The 21,232-nt window shown below is 37.4% G+C and overlaps 1 protein-coding gene across 1 annotated transcript in view; it reads right to left on the minus strand.

Moving 5' to 3' along the window:
* Positions 1-21,232, minus strand: part of VEGFC (vascular endothelial growth factor C) — an 82,108-nt gene that overhangs the window by 19,449 nt on the left and 41,427 nt on the right. The window contains 2 exon segments of the mRNA XM_075709631.1: positions 869-1,059; positions 2,645-2,858. Of these exon segments, the coding sequence (XP_075565746.1) occupies positions 869-1,059; positions 2,645-2,858 (405 nt within the window).

Consider the following 21,232-nt stretch of genomic DNA (forward strand, 5'->3'; position numbering starts at 1 on the left):
TGCAGTTGTGTATCTTCCTCATAAATATGTACTGCATCTTCAGCAAGATGAATCTAGTTGAAAAAGGAAGCAAGATTTACACTAAAATGAGTTTTCTTCAAAGTATCAGAAAGATGAGGCAAAAAGCAAAAAAGCCTGCAACAAACAAAAAACCTACCAAGTACTGTAACAAAAGCAAAATACCCTAACAAACATTTTGAAGTGTAACTATTTTTACATGATTTTTGAGAGAAATATTGTTGCAAGATAATGTGATAATTGTTATAGCTACTTAAAAAAGAATAATGCATGTATGCTTTTGCTTTAAAGGCAGCTCACAGGCTCAATGCATAATCTCTGCATACTCCTAACCTGATCACTAGCCCTGAACTTGAAGAATAAAAACCGCACATACACCTGAGGAAGATGCATTAAAACAAAACAAATAGGTACATTATACTAGTATCTCTTAATACACTAAAGTTCAGTTCCTAGAAGGCTTTATTTGCAACATGTATGCTGTCTGCATGTGTCGTAAAACAGTCTCCACAAATAAAATTACAGGCTAGTTTTCCAGAGGGTGCTCGCCTTGTACAGCAGGCAAATGGTAGAAGCAAAAAAAAGGATAGAATTAAGTTTCATGGATAATCTTGAAACTGAGAATGGAACATCGTAATTTTTTTTCCACTAAAAAAAAAAGAATATATTTTGGGGGAAAGAGTGTTAAACATTGTCTTCCAGGCAGTAGTCTCTTCAGCTGTTTTTTCCTATGTATTCTGAAATTGATTTTTTTTCCTTCCTCGTAGCAGCAATAAGAAGGTTTAAAATATGCATGATCATAAATGGATTTGCAAGGAGCACTTGGACTGCAATAAGAGTGAGAACTTACTGTCTTGCTGATGTAATTTGTGCTGATATTCATACACTGGAGTCCTTCGCTATTGCAGCAACCTCCACATCTGTAGATGGATACACATGGGGGTTTAAAGAAGGTGTTTGTAGTTGCTCCAAACTCTTTTCCCACATCCACACATACTTCACGTGGCATGCACTGAGTTTTTCTCCATTCAGTATCAATACCTGCCAAGTTACAGGGAATTTAATGTGTTATAAAGTAACTGTTTAAAAACAATACTCTCCTGCAGTAAATTAGTAGGATTTTTTTTTTTTTCTTAAAGTTTAGAACCAGAAAAATAATCCAGCCACCAAGCCAGGAAACATGAAATTGCTACTCTACCCTTAACTGGTTTAGTGGTGGACTTGGTAGTGTTAGGTTAATGGTTGGACTGGATGATCTTAAAGGTCTTTTCCAACCTAAACGATTCTATGACTCTATATGCATTGCTAGAGTCACACCCTTTACTCAGTGAAATACACATCTCTCTGTGTTAACTTCTACCTAATTTTTCTTCTTCATAGGGATGTGACATATTGTCATGGAGCAAAAGAAAAGTCACAGCGGAGCTAAGAGGGAACCTAACAAGGTTGGGCAGATCTTAGGCATTCACAGCTAAAGCTGTACATGTCCTTTACCCTATGCCTGGCGTGAGTGTCACCTTGAGTGAGTCTAAGGAAGTACTGCACGTCTCTGCAAATTAATTTTAACTGGTCCCACACAGTGCTTTGCTTGGATACTATATACTAAAAACATTACATGTGATGCCTACGCACTTAACATGAAAATAATTTGAATACGTTTACTTTGTTAACTACCAGAGTATAATATAAAGCAAAAGGTTATTATTTAGCAATTATATACACCATATGATTTAGTCTGAAAGGTGGTATTTGTGCCCAGATTATCTACACAAATTTGGGCAAACACTTTACATCATGTTACACAGCCTTTTGCTGAATACAATCTTACACTAAACAGCCATGACCTGCAGCAGTACAGGCCCCTTTATTCTCTCTTGGAACCAGTTTTTGGCAGGCTATTCAGCAAAAATGGAAATTTCAGCTAATGTATATCTTAAAGTCTCCATTAAGGTGCATGATTTCCAATATCATGTCAAAAAATACATCTCCTGCTATAAATCCGGTGTTTCTCTGCCTGCAAGCACTTGCTTAAACTGTAAGCTAATTATATTTTTATCCAGGCTATCTGAAACACTAAGGGGCATTGACATATTTGTTTGAAAGCTGTTTTTTTCTGGTTTGAGCATAACATCATGACAACTGCCCTCTTGTAACAGGAAAAAGTTACAAGTGGATTATTTGGTCTCCTAAAGCAGTAACACATAAGAGAAGAAAGCATTACCAGTCGTGACGTAATTGCAGAAAATGAGCAGAAACAGTTTGATGAATCCAACTGTTAGTGCCCTCTTTGCTTTCTGCAAAATCGTTACAGCCTCTACAAAGCAGGATTCCTTTATACCTGAAGACAAACACTCAACTTCCTGTATCTACTGAGCCAAGCAAGCAGTCTATACCTTTCTTACAATGGATGTACCAAAAATACATCTGCGGAGCAGTTTCTTTTATTATGGAAAGGTTGACTGTTAAAGATTTTATTTTATAGCCATTTTATTTTATAGCCATTACATCAAATCAAACTGCTGAGGGTGGTTTAGTGATAATGCTTAGCTTTTAAAATATTTTGACACAACAGACAAGCCTTTGGATTTTATTTTGTGTTAGAACGTGTTTTGTGTCCTGTACTTACTTTTCAGGATCTCTGCATTATAGTGTGCTGCGGCAAATTTCAGTGAATCATCTGATCTTGTGTCAAAGCTGGAGTGTTCCCTGTTGTGTTGCCAACCTCCTTTCCTCAATTGACATTTGAACATTTTCCAGTATTCTGGGTAAAGTACTGTCATGAGTTCATCCACACTGGACACAGACCGCAACTGCTCTTCCAGGTCTTTGCTTGCATGAGCCTGTCAAAGTAACGTGCAAAATTAATTACTTTCTCTATTACACAAGGTTTGCTGGAAACTAGCTTGAAAAACAACTCAGAAATTGTAAAATAAAGTTGTGCTCAAAGGGGTCCTCATTACAAAAAACTGCTTTTGTCAGTCAATGCCAACAGTACTATATTGACAAATACTGAAATGTTTTGCTTGTGCCACTGTTTCTTTATCATATTTGTCACTCAAAATATCTGTGTGAGAAAGGAGCTATAGAATTAAGCCTATGCAAGTACAGTTTGCAGATTAAAAAAAAAATTGCATTTTTATCTTGGAAAGAAAAGTTTTTGTGATAAAATTTTGCATGCCTAAACCCCAAAATATTTAAATGATGTTCACAGTATTTAAGATCATATACCCTTAAAGTAACACCACATTTTTGGCCATCTTCCCTTAGTCCAGGAAAATGAAAACACCCAGAAATGCAAAAATTAGAAAAAGTAAGAAAATAATTCAGGTGATTTTCTACCTTTTTAGGGAAAATCTTAATAAGCAAATTCTATTATAAAGCACTAATCCTTAAATCAATAGGAGTCAAGCACATTGGTACCTTTAAGGATCTGAACGGCATGCTCCCTCACTGCTAAGAGTTTCAGCTGAAACTCTTCAAGGACTGTTGTGGTTTAACCCTAGTCAACAACTAAGCACCACACAGCCACTTGCTCACCCTGCCCTCCCTGGTGGGATGGGGGAGAGAACCAGAAAAAAAAAAAAAAAATCCATGGCTTGAGATAAAGACAGTTTAATAGGACAGCAGAGGAAGAGAAAATAATAATAGTAATTAAAAAAAAGAATATACAAAACAAGTGATGCACAATGCAATTGCTCACCAGCCACTGACCGATGCCCAGCCTGTCCCCAGGCAGCGATCCCTGCTCCCTGGCCAACCCCCCCCAGTTTCTATACTGAGCATGATGTCATATGGTATGGAATAGCCCTTTGGTCAGTTTGGATCAACTATCCTGGCTGTGCCCCCTTCCCAGTTTCTTGTGCACCTGGCAGAGCATGGGAAGCTGAAAAGGCCTTGACTAGCGTAAGCACTACTCAGCAACACCTAAACCATCAGTGTGTTATCAGCATTCTTCTCATCCTCAATCCAAAACACAGCACTATACCAGCTACTAGGAAGAAAATTAACTCTATCCCAGCCAAAACCTGGACAAGGACTCTAAGCACTATACTCCTTAATTTGTTGTTTCGAAGAGTAGCCTCAAATCCTGTACTTGCACTTTCTTATTTGCTGGCTTTTACACAAACTCATTGGAGTTGCATTTTCCTAAAAGACTACAACTCAGATTTGCATTCTGATTCCTCACTTATCTGGGAGATTCCTCCATCCTCTTAGATGAAACAACATATTGCATCAAAGGACTGCTCTTATTCCCTGCCCACCCCCTCGCATCCATGAATTGCTGACTTCCCAAAGGGAAAGGCAGCAAGGAGAAAGAAAAGCATTGAAGAACCTTTAGCCACCTTCTCAGCCTACGTGGCCCTTAGATGGCAGTATGATACACAAAATATAGAGGTACGCTTTCTAAAAAGAGTCTAGCAACTGGCTGCAGACTCTCTACAGGTTACTACAAAACTTTTACCCCGATCCAAGTACAACAAGGCTGTAACAATGTAAAACGTGTGTCCAAAAGCAGAAATATGAAACTATAGAACTTGAAATTTAAGATTCTTTATCAAACTCCACTATAACAAAAAAAAAGAAAAAAAGAAAAAAATCTTTCAATTAAGTGATTTTGAACACTAGGCAAGTAAAATGACTGGTTGTGAACAGGCTGACCTGAACCAAAACTGCTCCTTGTCTCACAAACAACTAGAAGGGTACAAAACGGCACGCACTGGCGCATCTGCGTCCTTATCAGGCACCAATCCAGGAGAAGCACCACAGTAAGGCAGCTTCACAGAACTCATTTCTGTAAAGCTAATGCAGATTTCAAAGTCATTTTGTACATCAAAGTGTTATGAAAAATTAAAAAAAAAAAAGTTTTCACTAAAGCCTCGCTAACCACAGTTCGGACAGACTACTCTGTCCTGGGAGATTTTAACCATCAAGCTATCAGTGTCAGAAATGCGCTCAGTCAGGATTTCATCTCATTCCTTGCCTCCACAGAAAGGGTCATCTCCAACCCAAGCCACCCAGCAAGCAGTACTTTGGGGCCTTGCCTTCAAATTTGTTGACAACACGGAGCATCTCGCTCCCCTGTTCTCCTTGCAGGACACCACACAGGTTCTCAATCAGTGGGCCACAGAGCAAAATCCAAGCTGAAAAAACAACTAATTCAGCCGCTGCCTGCTTGCTTTCATCTCTCTCAAGAGGCGGTAAGAGCAGGGTTTGAACAGCCCCCTTCCTGCCGGGCAGTTCACTGGGAGCGCTGCAGCACATGCCCCTTGAGTAACGGGAAGCAGGGTGCTGCACCAGCACGGGAAATGCCAGCGTCGCAGATGCCTGCCTCCCGCGTGACGGGAACACGCATGGCACGGGAGGTCATGGCGTGGAGGGGGCATGTATATCCTGTCACAAGGCTGGATACCAGGCCATTACATAAAAGGCACAGGAATGGAAACTGTGTTTAGTCATCCTAGCTGATCCTAGGAGGCACCAGCAGATCACGGCGGTGACATGGAAAGAGAATCCAACCAAAGGTTCACCAGCCTTTGATGGATCCCCTGAAAGCCTGTGCAGCCCGCTCTAGACAAAACTGGTGTTTCAGATAGTCAACATACAGGCCTAGATCATCAGAAAAATAAATACTGAAACTCAAAATTACTTAGTTGATAAGAATCTAATATACGGAGCAGGAAAGAGGTTATGTTTGTTAGGAATAATCTGCGTTGATGAAATCCTCTCTGGTCAGGAAATCAAGTCATGTCTTTCCAGCTGGACAGCAAATTTGGTATACACATATCAAATGTATAAATACAAGTCAAAACATGAAGAAATTAGTGGCTTTAATAAAGTATTGTTTTCAAAAGCATTTCTTCCTGGATATTCCATGGGCCAGAGTGCCATGGGAAGGAAAGAGAATACTGCGTACGACATGAAGTGCTCCCTTAGTATGAACAAAAGGGAAACAATTTCTGTAGTAGATATATAAAATTACTTTTTTTTAAAAATGAATCATTATTATCACATCTGAATTACTTTTGTGCTCAGTTTAATAAAGCCGTCTGCTTGTAAAGATGGCTTCAATTCAAACTTAGAAATATACTACGAAAAACCAACTTGGATCACTAGAGGGCTTGTGTTCTCTCCCCTCTTCTGATTTAGCAAGAAAGGGAGAAGGAAATCCAGACATGTATACCAAATACAGTATATGAAGTACCCAGAGTCAGGAAAAAAACAAAAAGAATAGAAAATATATGTTGATTTTTCAGTATGTTTCCAGTATTACCTTGACACACAGATCAATGATCTCTTCTAGTATATTCACTGTAAGTCTACAAAAGGCATGTATTTTTGAAGTGCAGCAAATTACTCTCACCTGTGTCAAACTGTTTAAAGGAACATAAGTGTACAACAGTCAAACTTTATTGTTGACATGAACATCAAACTAAATCTTAAGTTCTGGCTGATTAGAAGAGTGTGTCCTGCATACAATAAAAGCATCAGATCATTTAAGGATTGTTAAAAAGTTTCTAAACTTTTAAGAGAGGAATGCAACTGCTTCTGTAAATACAATCATTGTCTGGCAACATTTTTGATTTTGCCCAATTTTTGCTTAATTTCACAAAAATATGGTCTCTTGGCCCCTACCTTTTATTCCAAATTCTTTGCTCTTTCTCAATTGTGCATTGGCTTTTAGTATAGGACACTGAAAAAAAAATAAAAATTAAAACCTCCAAATGGTTTTGCAATGGAAATCCAGACTTCTACACCTATTTAGAATTTATGACAAGACACAAAAAAAGTAACATCAACAAAAACGTACTACAAATCAGAGGAGCTCTAATTTTTCATTGATCTTATGCAAGCCCAGATTAGTGAAGTTTGGAAAGAAATACTGTTTGTAGATGCAATTATAGTGACCAAGCTGGTTATTCCCAAATGTAATGTTAAATTAAAAACAAAGAAAGAATACTAGATAATTGTTTTATTGTCTTAAAGTAATATAACATTAACAAATGTTTTGATAAGAGAAAGTCCACAACTTTTAGGACCAAAGTAAGCTTTATGATAGCTGTAAACAGTCCATTGGTTTTCATATGAATCAGTTACAGTGCACTCCACATGAAATCCTGGATAAATTGCTTAACGTTTTACTAGCAAGACATTCTGGGATCTATGTTCTACATCAAGAAGGAAGCAGGAAATCAGTGCCATCAGCACCTGCAGAGGAAGGAGGTTTCTCTGTCCCACATTTTCTATTTTCTTTGTTCTTTTAAGTCAAGGGGTTGGGTTTTGTGCCTTTTTTTTTTTTTAAAAAAAAAAAAAAAAAAAAAGAAGAAAAAACACCACCACTCCCTTCATAAGTATTTATCGCTCTCCTTTGGTTGGCCATTCTACTGTTTTTGTCATTTTTACGTATCATCAATGTTCTCCTGCATGATCACCTAAAAATATTAGAAGCTATAGTCTGGAGAAAGGCTTTGACTAAACCTTTGACTAGCCACTCCCTACAAGATGATAGATGATATTGAGCAAAATAACAAAAATACAAGAATGAATAGTGAATAAAGACAAGCTTGCTTCATTTCACTTCTGCCACATTATTTCCTGACAAACAGGGGAAATGACAAATACAAGTACAAATAAAGTAGTAAATCTTGATGAAAAGCGCTCTCTCACTATATTTAACTTATATCAAAGTATGTTTTTTTTAACATGGCTTTCCACTACATGGTATGTCCAGTTTTTCAGAAAATTATAGCTTACAAGGGGAGGGGCAGGATACCAAATAGGCTCTATATCCACTAACAAAATCAAATCTATAATAGATTTTCCATGCATTACATTATTTGTCTTCCACATGTCCCCAGCGTCTGCCTCTATTATTAAGAGCAAAGGTCAGAACACTTAATATTTGGCAGCACACTTGACACATAATTGATGGTACAATGTGCTATAATGGTACTTTACGCATCTGCTCCGATTATAGTTGTCAGCTCATTTCATTTTCAAGGATTTTGTTGACAATTCTTAATAGGAAAATGCTGTCTATAAACCCCTCCATTTTAATATGCTTATATACTGTATTTATTGACTGACTGAAATGTATTAAAAGTCAAGTAGTTAAATCTAATGTTGAAAGAGTGTGCAAGCAAATGGAAATATTGCAAAAGAAAAGCATGTATAAACACTTGCATAATATTTTATTGTGATTCTCATGTATTTCAGCACTATTTTTTGCAAGTTGATGCCAGTAAAAAGAAAATATCCTAATTAAATACCTTAGCTGTAGTTAATAATTAAACTCAACTTTTTCATCCATCTCTACAATCATGTAGAATAACCCTGATTTTTATCTCATACGCACAATTTTGTCACTAGTAAAATTGAATGACTGTCCGCATTTGCAAACTTTTAAGTTACCATTTAATATAGTAATGGTGCCTGACAGAAACGGTAACAGTAAGCATAATTTTTTATTTCATGTTACTTTAAATAAGTAGTAAGACCACTGCAGTTAATTTGAACTAAATCAAAACATCATGAGAGCAGCAGAGAGATTAGAACTGGTCTCTGTTCCAAAGAGTTTACAAAGCACACCAGACAAACATAACAAGTAAGAATAAAAGTGTAAAATAAATAAAATGGTCTGACCTATATTATGCTTTAAGTGATCTCTATTCATTCTGGCATTTTAAATACCAAGAATAACACCAGGCGAAGAAAACAAATAAGGGGGGGGGGGGGGGCGGCAGGGGGTGAGGAGGAAGAACGTACAAACTGGATAGGCAAAAATAAATGAGTTTGAGGAGTGATTTGAAAAAAAATTTGTTAAAGAGGAAGAACAATGCATTGGCTATGAGGATAAGCTTAAGACTACAGAAGTTTCACTTCTGTATTATACATCACATTTTTTTTTCTTTTGTCAAATATTTTTGGTGAGAAAGGTGCATAAACTGCTGGTTTATGAGTACAAGTGTTTAAGCTGAGGTAGTTAGTGTAAAATTTCGATGTTAAGGGAAATCCAATTTTTATGCAAGTCAGCATTTTTCAGATAATATTTTATTTAGGTATTCTTAGAAAATGCTGAAAAAATATCCAAGATTATAGATCTGCACAAAGGCACTTATGTTTGGTCCTTCAGTCAAACATTTAGCTGCTACCGAGGTTCTGAAACACACTCCTTGGCCGGTGCTTATTCCTCAAGTACCTACATTCCTGAACGGTTCTCAACATTCCCTAATAAAATGGCAGTACTTTCATACATTCAATGGGAATTACTTATGAAAATACCCTTTTTTGATCCGAGTCTGATTTCCCTGGGAAGCAGAGAGAGAGAAAAATCATTCTAGTTGCTTTCTAGAGCAACTGCCTGGTCTGTTGGCTTTAGAAGCTCATCTTAGATGGCCAGTTCTCCCAGGTTTCTATGAGCGTGGACAATTAAGACATTGCTGTAGGTGACATGGTATCTAATACAATTAGAGACAGTAATGCCACAGCACCATGAAAGAAATCCATATGATCTAGACATGCACACATGCATGCATAGGAACGGGAAAGGTGTCAGTAAACACCATTCCTGACTATAATGGAAAGCAGTTTTGAGAAAGGGATTGATAGCACCTTAGCCAGACCCTGAATACTATGACCTTTTTGGAAGCAATTTCACAACTAGATTATAGTAATAAAGAAAGTTCTGTTCTCATACACTTCAGTCTGATCTTTGAAATTTGCATTGTTCCACAGCAGTCGTCTTCAGCTTGTGGTCATAAATCCCTGCAGACTATTTCCAAGAATACAACAAGTCGTAATTGCAAAATAAAATACAAAAATCAAGCCCATTATCAATAGACTCGATTCACTATTCAGGAGCTTGCACTAGATGAGCCCACAAATTAAAGGTCAAAGGCTGCCCAGCAGTCATGGAAATTCGTCGGATAACTATTTGCTGTTTAAGTGCAGCTGCATCTGGATTCTTTAATTGATTCGAAGACTCATACTGAAGCTTCCAGCTAGCATTACAAATAGATGGGAAATCAATAAGGATTTGGATTATTGCTGCTGAAAGGCTTACATCTGATTAAATCCTGAAGACATCAGGCAGTGCAATCTGTACCAGATGAGATTTGTGTATTATTTTCTTGGTCATCCGCAGCTACAGTGATCAGTGGTGACAAATGTGAGGATCACCGTGCATGACCAGATGCGTGACCAGAAGAAAGGGGAAACCATTTGTAAGTAAAAACATTTGTAAAGTGAAAGTAAAGGACCACATTGTAACAATTGCTGGGTTATTAAGGTGGCTAACAGACACAGGGATGCGCTGGAAAGGATACAGCCAGCAGCATGAGAACATGCCAGTGCCCTCTGCAACACAACCACTGCAGTCTGCAAGGTTCTGGTGCCAATTGCGTGTGCCCCAGCTATGAGGCAACTAGGTTGATGCCACATGGCAGTTCTGTAGAATTTGACATATTATAAAAACAGTACGTTAATTCTGAATACTTCTAAGCAACTTTTACCTAACGTTGAGGAAAGTGAACCATGCAATTCTGAAAAGAAAACTTAAATACTTAGAAATTGAACTCTTTAACTAAAAATTCTGGCTATAAGATCTTGCTCTCTCTGAAAACAACAAAATGCCAGTTAGGCATTTTTTTTTTAATGGTTTGAATATTGCTGTTTTTTTTAAAATACTCTGGAACCTTTTATTTTCCTTCCAACAGTCAGACATATCTCATTAAAATTGGTACCCAAGAATAAACTACCAGGCCTTTATAAGAAGACTGTTTATTTTCAGTCTTTACTGAGCTTTCATTGGTATTATCATTACTTTTATTAGCAATTGCCATTAGCTTTGTCAGTAAAAGCAAACAAATATGGAGATGTTTTTTGAAGAAAACTATTAACATGGTAACACTGCAATTAGCTGTCATCACTTCAGCAGTTGTCACACAGGCAGTGAAGATTAAAGAAGCTTCTCAGTATCACGAAGAGATTTACTAAGCAGAAAGGTAAGGGACAACCCCTTTATTTTAATTTGAATGCCAGCCCATTCTGCAATACTGCTTCATCACAGTACATGTGCTATGCAAAGACATCCTAGTCCCTAACTGGTTAGTGAGAAGTGAGAGTTCTGGCCTTGCATCAAGTGATGGGCTTCGAAAAGAGAGTAGGTACAGTTTTAATGTCGTATTTTCTGTTCTATGGGTCAACAATATCTTCAAAAAGGTTTCAGTAAGAGCCGGAATAAGAAATTGCACATTCTTAAGAACATTTCTGAGTTATGCAGAACACAGAGACTACAGCATATGGGGTATTCTCATTGTGATAAGAGTATTTAGTTTTCAGTTCAACTCTCTTGTTTATTCTTGAATTTTTAACAATGTGGCTGTTTATAGGACAGAAGGATTACAAGAACCTCTTATCATTGCTGTGTAATTTCTCTCACTGCTAAGTAACTTTCCTTTTCACCAAGTTTTTAAATCAGTATTTGAAGCCCTGAGCAAATACAATTAATCAGTGGTCTAAATATTTAGCAACAGGTCACAGATATTTCTTGAATTAATTATACTTTTAAAACAGTTCTTAAAATAAATAATTTCACAGGCCATGAAACAAGATCAATTAGATTTCAAAGAAAAAGTTGAACTTTATTCCTAAACAAATGTCTTTAATAGGACAAGATTTCTGTATTGTTAAACAAGCCTTGCACAGTTTACAGATCTGTACAGAAATATTAATTAGAAGACCACCTACCTTGTCACATTGCCTGTTTCAATAAATATTCCAGCTATAAACACAATGCACTACTTAAAACTCAACAAAAAGCTACTCAACAAAAATGAACAAGTTATAACACAGCAATTCCAGTTGCAAAAATGTTTGGTTTAAGTTCTTACAAACAAGTTTTGTATATATGAAAAAGGAAACATAAGGGCTCTTAGAAACCTGTGCATTCTATTAAATTTTAGAGTTTTGAAGTGCATGCCATTAAAATTGCATTATTATCACATTTCTTCAGTTCATTTTACACAAGTCTTTAAAAAAAGGCTATTTGGTAGCTCAAACGTCATACAGCTAAGCCTTTGGCAACTAAGGTATTAAATTGTGAGATTTCATTAATAAACAAAATACCAGAAGAAGCTGTTATTTTTGTTGTCAAAGTATTACCCAGATATTTTATGTAAAGGTTCTTTGCAAAGGCAAAAGACAGAGATCATCTGAATTTTGTTAGCCTGAGGTAGGCACACAATGCAAAGGACCTGCTACCCACTGCCCACTTGTGCCCGCCCTGATAATCTGGGTTTGAAATTTGTTCCATCCTAAATTCTGTGTGGAACATCCTTTGGATCACCATTTGACATCTGTTACAGAGAAGTTACATAGAAACAAAAACACTTGTTTAGACATTGAGCCGACAATACTTTTTTCCTTGCCCTTTGATGCTGCAGGAGAAAACAGCCAGACAACAGAGAAAAGCACTATCCAATCTTAATCCCAAAATTCCACATGGATTAGAACAGTACAAAGAGAAGAAGATTTATTCTCAAGCCTTTACGTACAACATTACATTGAAAGCATTTTAAAAACAAAAGACAATAACAAAATCCTTCACCCACACAAAACGCCATAATGTTCTGTTAAGAGCAAATTATTTAAACCCAAGAAAATACAGTACTTTAACACACCAATATTTGAGAACTATGGAATAGTGTGGCATGGAAGAATACCAATTTATTCTTCCTATGTTTGAATAGCCTGTACCAGCTGCACACTTTCAGGTCCTGCAATCAGCAGCTGCGGTATTCCTCTCTACAGAAAGGGTAAAATGATGTAAGGCACACCTTTGCTTTCCCTGATGGGCTAACATTGCAAACTACGATATAAAAGATCAGTAGTTCTGTGGAGCTGTCACATTCCGTCTGAAGTATGGGGAGGAAAAAATAAAAAACAACAAGGGTTTTTGATCACAAAAAGAGAAGTAATGCTTATGTATCACTGAAGGAGAAAGCTTATTGTACCATGGAAAACCTGACAGGTATTAAGAGATTTGTCAGCAAGGCATGAGATGGGGAAAGGCAAAAGAATCCTTGAGAACAGCAAATCCAAGAACTAGACTGAGACTTGGTCACAATTGCCTTTCATGCAACCAAATCAGGAGAAATATATGTTGCCCATTATTTTTGGCTTAAATTATTCTGAATAGTGTATTGTACTGTAATGTTACTTAAATAGGGTCAGGGAACATCAGCAGTATTAAACTAGATCCTAATTTATACTGACAGGATACAGAGTAATCCAATGCTGAACACAGTATGTTGTCAGAACACGTTTTGAAGAAGGCTTGACTGCAGAATGAAGTTTTTGCAAGAACAGATTTACAAAGTATGCCCTGAGCTATCAACTTCCACTGCATTGCAAGAATATGTATAATCTCTGATGGAAGGTATAACATCCCATCTTGAAATCCATGATAGTAGCCATTAGTTGAAGCTTCCCTGTCGTGGTTTAGCCCCAGCCAGCAACCAAGCACCACGCAGCCGCTCGCTCACTCCCCCTACCCCGATGGGATGGGGGAGAGAATTGGAAGAGTAAGAGTGAGAAACACTCCTGGGTTGAGATAAGAACAGTTTAATAATTGAAATAAAGTAAAATAGTCATGATAATAATAACAATATAATAATGATAACAGTAACAGTAATAATAATATACAAAGCAAGTGATGCACAATGCAATTGCTCACCACCCACCGACCGATACCCAGCCAGTTCCCGAGCAGCGATTGCTGCTCCCCGGCCAACCCACCCCCCCAGTTTCTATACTGAGCATGACGTCACATGGTATGGAATAGCCCTTTGGGCAGTTTGGGTCAGCTGTCCTGGCTGTGCCCCTTCACAGCTTCTTGTGCACCTGGCAGAGCATGGGAAACTGAAAAGTCCTTGACTAGCATGAGCAGTACTTAGCAACAACTAAAAACATCAGTGTGTTATCAGCATTCTTCTCCTACTAAATCCAAAACACAGCACTATGCCTGCTACTGGGAAGAAAATTAACTCTATCCCAGCTGAAACCAGGACATTCCCCTATACCACCTTGCTGAGCTGCCTGCATTCTTATCCAGGCCCAGAAACTAATGAAAAAGAAAATGGATTTATTGGGATTATATATATTAAAAGGAGGCATACAGAGAGCAGAAGAAAGGGGAACAGAGGTTCTACTTATTCAAAGTCTATGGAAAGATGTAAGGAAGATGTTTAAAATTAAGCTAAGCACTTGCATAAACCTTACTGTTACACTGAAATATTCTCATGTTAAGCTTTTTATCTGCTCTCAGAAGTAAACTATTTTATGAAAAAAATGGTTTTGTATCACTGTATTGTGTATTCTCCTGGTCTCAGAGTCTTGAACAGAAGAACTTTAAGTAAACAAACTCAGGTATCAGGTTTGTGAGGTGAAAATGGGAGTAAGGGAAGAAAGAGATAAGGGAGTAAAAGTTGATTAGTACCAGGATAGTACAACCTAGCACCCAAGTCCCAGGCTCAGAGCACCCTGAGATTTTATTCTTCAGAAGCAAGGGTACGCATCTCAAGATGACAGATTCTAATACAAAAGGAAGAAACAATTAAATCAAAGTAAAGGGCTCCAGACGTTCTGAATAAAACAGATCCTATTATATTGGTCAGTTTCCTCAAATCAAAAGGTTCCAGAGTTTTTTTGAGATTTTAGCAGAAGAAAGTGTCAAAGCTGGAGAACTTATGCCGAAAAGAATTTTCAAATTCTCTAGCACTACCAGCAACCCTTAAGGAAGCATTTTTTTGAGCATATAAAGCCATGATGGAGTTATGTGCACACAAAATTAATGTAGTAAAGGGATTCCTTTGACTTTTCCCCACAGCAGCTTACTGTGTGTACCATGAAGCAGACACACATCTTTGCAGGATCACAGTCCTGGAAATTGGAATTTTGGACATACACTTCTTCATACCAAGAGCCCATTGTAGTCACTGAGGTTACCATTTACAGGATCAGACCATGAAACAACTTCTGTCCCTGCGCACGCTGCTAGCATTTCTTTTACCGAGAACTGCAATTTCCTCAACACTTTGAGACAGCAGTTCTTTTCAAACAAAGTAGATTCAGACACAGGGAACACATATCCCATTAGAGTAACTGGCAGTGAGAATGACATTTCTGGTATGCTGAATTAAATTTTGTTCCAAAAGAAAGTGTTTTGTTTATTTTCAATTTTCTTCGAACTAGGATCGCAAAAGAGGGAAAAAAGGTAAATCAATGAACTTTAAGAACATTGTTTCACATTGAAATAGTTTTAAAACACTTTGGAGAGCAATTATTAATGTAGCTTTATAAACTTGTATGGCAGATGCTGTTATGTATTTTTATTAATTTACCTGGAGGTTATTTCTGACATCCCACACAATCTCCCTTACTGTCTTACATTTCTGAAAAGTCACGTAACTGTCACCCTATATTATTAGGGGCAAAACTAGAACACTATCTATTAAATTCCTGGTTTTGCTGAGAAGGAAAGGAACAAAGACTGAAGAATTTCACTGTTCCAAAGGACTCAGAAGTGTAACCTTAATATGTCTCTGCAATCATTCGCATTTGTCATTTGGATCAATTAGAACTTTAACTATGGCATAACTGTATTTTTTTTTGAGAAGTCATTAAAATTGACTGTGCCTTTAAACAAATGTGCCCATATGCTGTGGGTACAGCTAATCACAGGCACAAAGCCCCAGTCAAGGTCAGGCTGCAAGTTTGTCTCTAATTGCCCAGTTATACATTCCTTGTTCACCCAAATCTTCTGCTGACTTCAATGGGATTTTTGTTTAGTGAGGATTACAGGATTTCACCTCCTAGCTTAAGTACTGCATCTATACATCACTGTGTGTAGTATGTTTCAGTCCCTATGGTCACAGTATCTGTAGTTTTACTAGCCCTAAATGTCATGTTGAGCTTTTTAGGTCTTTCACCTTCCCAAAGCCTTAAAACTCAGTTTCCTTGTGTTACACCTGACTTTCTTTTGCTCTTCCATGGTCCGCATTACTGGACTTTGAAAATTAGTTACCTGGCAGCCAATGTTTGTCCCACTGCTGCTACATTTTTCATTTCAAACGTGCTAATTTGCTTTCAAACCCTATTGAACTAACTACTGTATTAGTCACTATGCTAAAACACAAAGACAGTATTTTTCCTACCCCATAGTCTTTTTCTTAAATTCTTGGTTATATTTCAGCTCCTTACTAAAGCAGTCTGGTGATTTTTAGATGACCTGACCAATGCCCATAATAGCTTTTGTTGACTTCTCTAAACATTTTTGCGTGTCACAGCATGTTTGTATGATTAATTCTCAATTCCAATTTTTTTTAGATGTTTACATCAGGTCGCCTGCAGTCCTTCCTTAGTTTACCCCACAACATATGTTCATAAAACATTTTTTCATCATTATGCAAACACTACAATCTAGACAAACTGCGTGCTATCATTTTTTATCAGACCAGCTGTATGACCCAAAGGCAAGGGTGTTTCTGTGTTGTCAGTTCAGGCCTGTTGGTCTCTTCCTCATCCAGACTGAATGCATGAGGAAACCCAGACACAGCTGACAAAGTTCACTCAAGGGCCTTCTTCTAACAGTGCAAACACAAAACACCACAAGTTTGTCTCCAGTGTATCCCAGCTGGTCTGGTACCGACCCAGCCTTTCTGCCACCTCCCAGAGCACGCGACGGGCACCCGCAGCATTATGCTCTGCAAAACCCTTTGACTATTTAAAAAACAAAATATACTGAAAAAATCACCAACAAAAAAGATCCCTCTGAACTGAAGGACCCTCCAAAACAACAACAAAAAGTAATTATGCCTCAGAGACGTTATATGGAAGCCGAGGGGACCTATATAAACCGCTATGCCAAGTGCATGTGGGCAGCCCGCTCTGGGCAGCATCAACAATCCGTGGGGCTGGAGTTTGCTCTCTACTACCGTCTGCAAAGACCGCCTAGATACAGTCTTTGCTTCCTTAAGAAATACTGTGTATGTGAGATACATGTGGCACAATAATTTTCAAAACCTTGATTAATTCCTAATGCCTCCCAAAGTAATGCCCAGCACACGGATTCCCTGGAAAGTGAAAACAGATCAATGGAATTAGAAGACAACACATACAATTTACAACATGGTAACTCCCTATGCAGATCGTATCACAGGGAAGCCAAACAGCTTCAGGGTGCTACAGTTTATCTAGTAAGTTTATTGATCTATATAAATTTTCTGTGGTATTTCACAGAATCATAGAATCGTTTAGGTTGGAAAAGACCTTTAAGATCATCCAGTCCAACCATTAACCCACACTACCAAGTCTACTCTAAGCCAATCAAGGGTAGACTAGACTAAACCATGTCCCGAAGTGCCAAGATATTTCTCAAGATATTTACCAGATAAGTTTTTAGGAAATGGGATTTTGCTCAATACTCCCTCCCAGAGAAGGGCTTTGTGCAAATGTAGCTACGTCAAGCTCCCTGACCAGCTATATTCTAAACTTTCTGTTGGATTAAAAAGAAAAGTGTTAATGCTGAAAGACTTTACACGTCATTGACTCAGCCTCTGCTACTGCAAGCATTTCAAGCAAAATACCACAAGTAATCCAAGCAGAGTTGTCCAGGTAGAAAGCCAAGCACTTACTGGTCTTTCCATAGGAAAATGTTACTTGACTGTCTCACACCCTCTGAACTCCCTCACACTTCTCATCCTGTCTCGGGTCCGTACTGTCTATACTAATGTTCTCAGTTATATCTTCTCCACTGTTACAGCAGAACACCTTGATAGAAATGTAGGAAAAATAAAAATAAAATCTGTGTTAGAGAAATCCATGGGCTCCGTAATGCATTGTCAAGAAAAAACAACTATTTGTTCAATCAATTAGAAAGATGCACTGGTGAACACTGAACATTTTGATTATGTTAAACATCTAGGTTTTAAAACAAAATTTCTCTAATCCTTAAATGCTTCTAAAAAAATTACGCCTGATAACTTCTCCTACAGACTTTGTTTCTACCCACGCCAGTGGCCTTCAGCTTATGCTGGTCTTTGGGCCACATCAAATATTTCTGTTGGCCTCAGTTTTAACTATTCATTTCTGATTTGTGAGCAAGACATTAACCGTGCGCCACAGACTGAGAAGCTGTGAGTTAACAGACCAATTTTTGTCTTATGAGAGGCCAATACTCTAACATGTTTTTATTAGCAAAGCCTCTTTTCTGTACAACTGTGAATTACAGCATTTTAAAAGAGCAGAAAAAAATTACCATATTCCATTATCTGTGTTTTGGTTTTATGCTTAAACATATAACTATAGTTATTTTCCATCCTCTGGTATACATGCACTTCAGTATAATTTCATTGTCATTTGAATAAGATTTTTTGAGTAGTAGATGAAAGATGAAGAATTGGCTACATAAGAATCAGAAGCATTAACTAAAGTGACACAGTGGGTAAAGTATATTCATTTAGTTAAAAAGTCACCAGTTAGTTGCAAGCAACAGAAGATGTGTAGTCACTGCCCAAGTTTTGTAGTTTCTCTCGCTTTCAAGGTTACATTACGTTCCACTGCAGTGTGAAACACTCACTGCCAATCAATGTACGCACCGGTATTTTTCATGCTTGAAAAGCACATGCTAGTCAGTAGATTTTATCAGCTATTTACTTTAAATGCAAAAGAGCACTTGACTCCTACTGATAAATAAGGGACGTAAACTCAGTGCAGACTTTGGGACACTGCTACAAGGCTACAGTCAACAGGTGCTGTGAGGTCTGGACCACATGCAGAAACAGTAGTTAACTTTTTGGGGTTCAAGCACCAGCCTGACCATCCTACTCTTGTCCCCCTTGGCATATACAGCAGCAGTAGAGTGCAAAGGTACTTGCCAGATGATGCACAGATCAGGAGATGCTTGCTGGCTTTACAAGAGAACTTTTATGTCTCCTTCAGTATAATGGTATTCTGTCATATCAAATAAGGGATGTTGGATAACAAGAACTGGTAGATTGATTCAGTTCAAAGGCTAGACTGCTGCAATTTAAATGAAAGATATATTATCTTGCTATTCTGTCTGTAAGCAGCATGGAGCCCACATATGGAGGGTACGAATCAGAACTGGACAATCCAATTTTTGGAATGCAACTAGCCCTGCTAAGTAAGTGCACATTTTTAAACTGAACTTAAAACCGTATCTTTTCTATGAATTCAAATTCTTGTGTGGCTTATTTTGACCTTCTTTCAGTAAAGCCTGCACTAAGCCATGATAGTTTGCAGCCTGCAGACATAACAGAAAATCCTTTCCCTCCAAAGTGTCCAGATACGTATCGTCCATTCTCAGCCTTTTTCAGATTTTTAACAAATACTTGTCATTTAAGGACAGATCCTGGTTCTCTGCAACCATATGTGGTTGACTTCCTTAGCTTAATTCCAGCATTCCCTCAGAGCATTCCTTACATGAGATGCCTAAAACTCCTCCCAACAGTCTTTAAGACCAAATGACATGCATTAAAATCTCTCAGCACCAACTGTCTATACAACAGTCCTATTTGCGCCTACCGATTCTGCCCACAGACAGACTCCAGTGCTGCCAAATTCAGCACCTTTCTTAGGGCTAAACACACTTGAAGGTAGTTTTGCAGAGCACATGGACATTCCTTATATGAACAGCAATGTTTCATGATACTCTCTATTTACAGAATTAGTATTGAAATAACAACTGCAGGGAATTCATGGGAAAGACATGGGAAAGGGAGCAATACTATAAGTCTTTGTTTCTACAGCTTTGCCCAGTGGCAATGCAAAAGACCACACTCACTAAAGCCCTGTCTCACTTCTTTGAGATAGCCATGTCAGGCAAACATCACTGGCAGCAGGATTATACCTATTTAGTAATACCTTCAAACTTGAAGCAACAGAATTTCTGGGAAAAAAAAACAAACAAAAAGCACCCTGTAACTGACTATACCGATATTCCTGATAAAAGGCTTTCAAATAAATAAAATAAAAATAAATATTTAAAAGCAAGGTAGAAGTTATCCTTATTATCAAATCCTGAATCAGGAGGTATGGCATATTACAAAGATGTTGATTTGCTGTTATATTTAAAGTGATTGCCTCAGGATTTGTACTTAATCATGTCTTCAGAAAACATGAGCTATCCCAGACAGAAACAGATGCAGAAAGTATACACCTAGACAGAAAATATGGCACTTTTTCTAAATAAATAGTTTGCTTATAATTTTTTTCAAAGGAATATTAAATAGACAATGCAGTATAGTCAAATCCAGCAATAGTATAAATGGCACAAATGGATATATAGTTATGTATGTGCTCTTTCATAATTTCAGATTTATCACAGATATATCAGTGAGTCACATTTTCATGATTTCAGATATATTAGTGGGTCACGTAAATATTTTTGATGTGTAAAGCAGAGACAATGTGTGGGAGGAGCTAAAGAATTGGGAAATACAATTTTCATTAAAAATGTCTCCCAAATATAGCTAAAAATAGGTAAATGTAGCCTAAAAACTGAAATTTGAGTGGCTATTGCTTATTTTTATTCATGTACCTGATTGCCTTACAAAAGGACATATTTTCCAAGTACTTTCTTGTATTTAGCTCCTCTGAAAAAAAGTGGTACAAAGACATGGATTTAGAAGCCAAACTTTTACAACATCGCCAATGTTTGTAGCTTATACTAAAGTCCAGATTCTGGGACTCAATATACCTAACATCTCCTGATAGTGGGCAACAGTTTTAAAACCAAAACCTTAAAGGAACAGAACCACACAGAAAACCAGAAAGTTAATCAAATTTTTGCATCTTCTATTCTATACCTGATTCCCAATTCCTAGTTATTTCAATACAGCAGTAATGCTCTAAGCATCCAGAATTCAGTACTCCAAATGAAAGTCTAGAGAACAGATGCCCCTTAACACACGAGTAGTTGAACTGAACACTGAAAACAGCAATCTTTAATTTTTTTATTATCATTTATTCTTTCAAAGAACAAGAGTTAGTAAAGTTTATTACAGGAATACATTCTTTCTCCTGATACGTATATATTTTTAAAAAATGAACATACAGAACATAATGCAAGTTATTAATTATATTGAGTTAAGTTGTCTGCATTTGAAGGACAGATGTTAAGAACAGATTGAGAAAG

This window comes from Pelecanus crispus, chromosome 4 (genome assembly GCF_030463565.1).
Source record: "Pelecanus crispus isolate bPelCri1 chromosome 4, bPelCri1.pri, whole genome shotgun sequence".
Taxonomy (NCBI): Eukaryota; Metazoa; Chordata; class Aves; order Pelecaniformes; family Pelecanidae; genus Pelecanus; species Pelecanus crispus.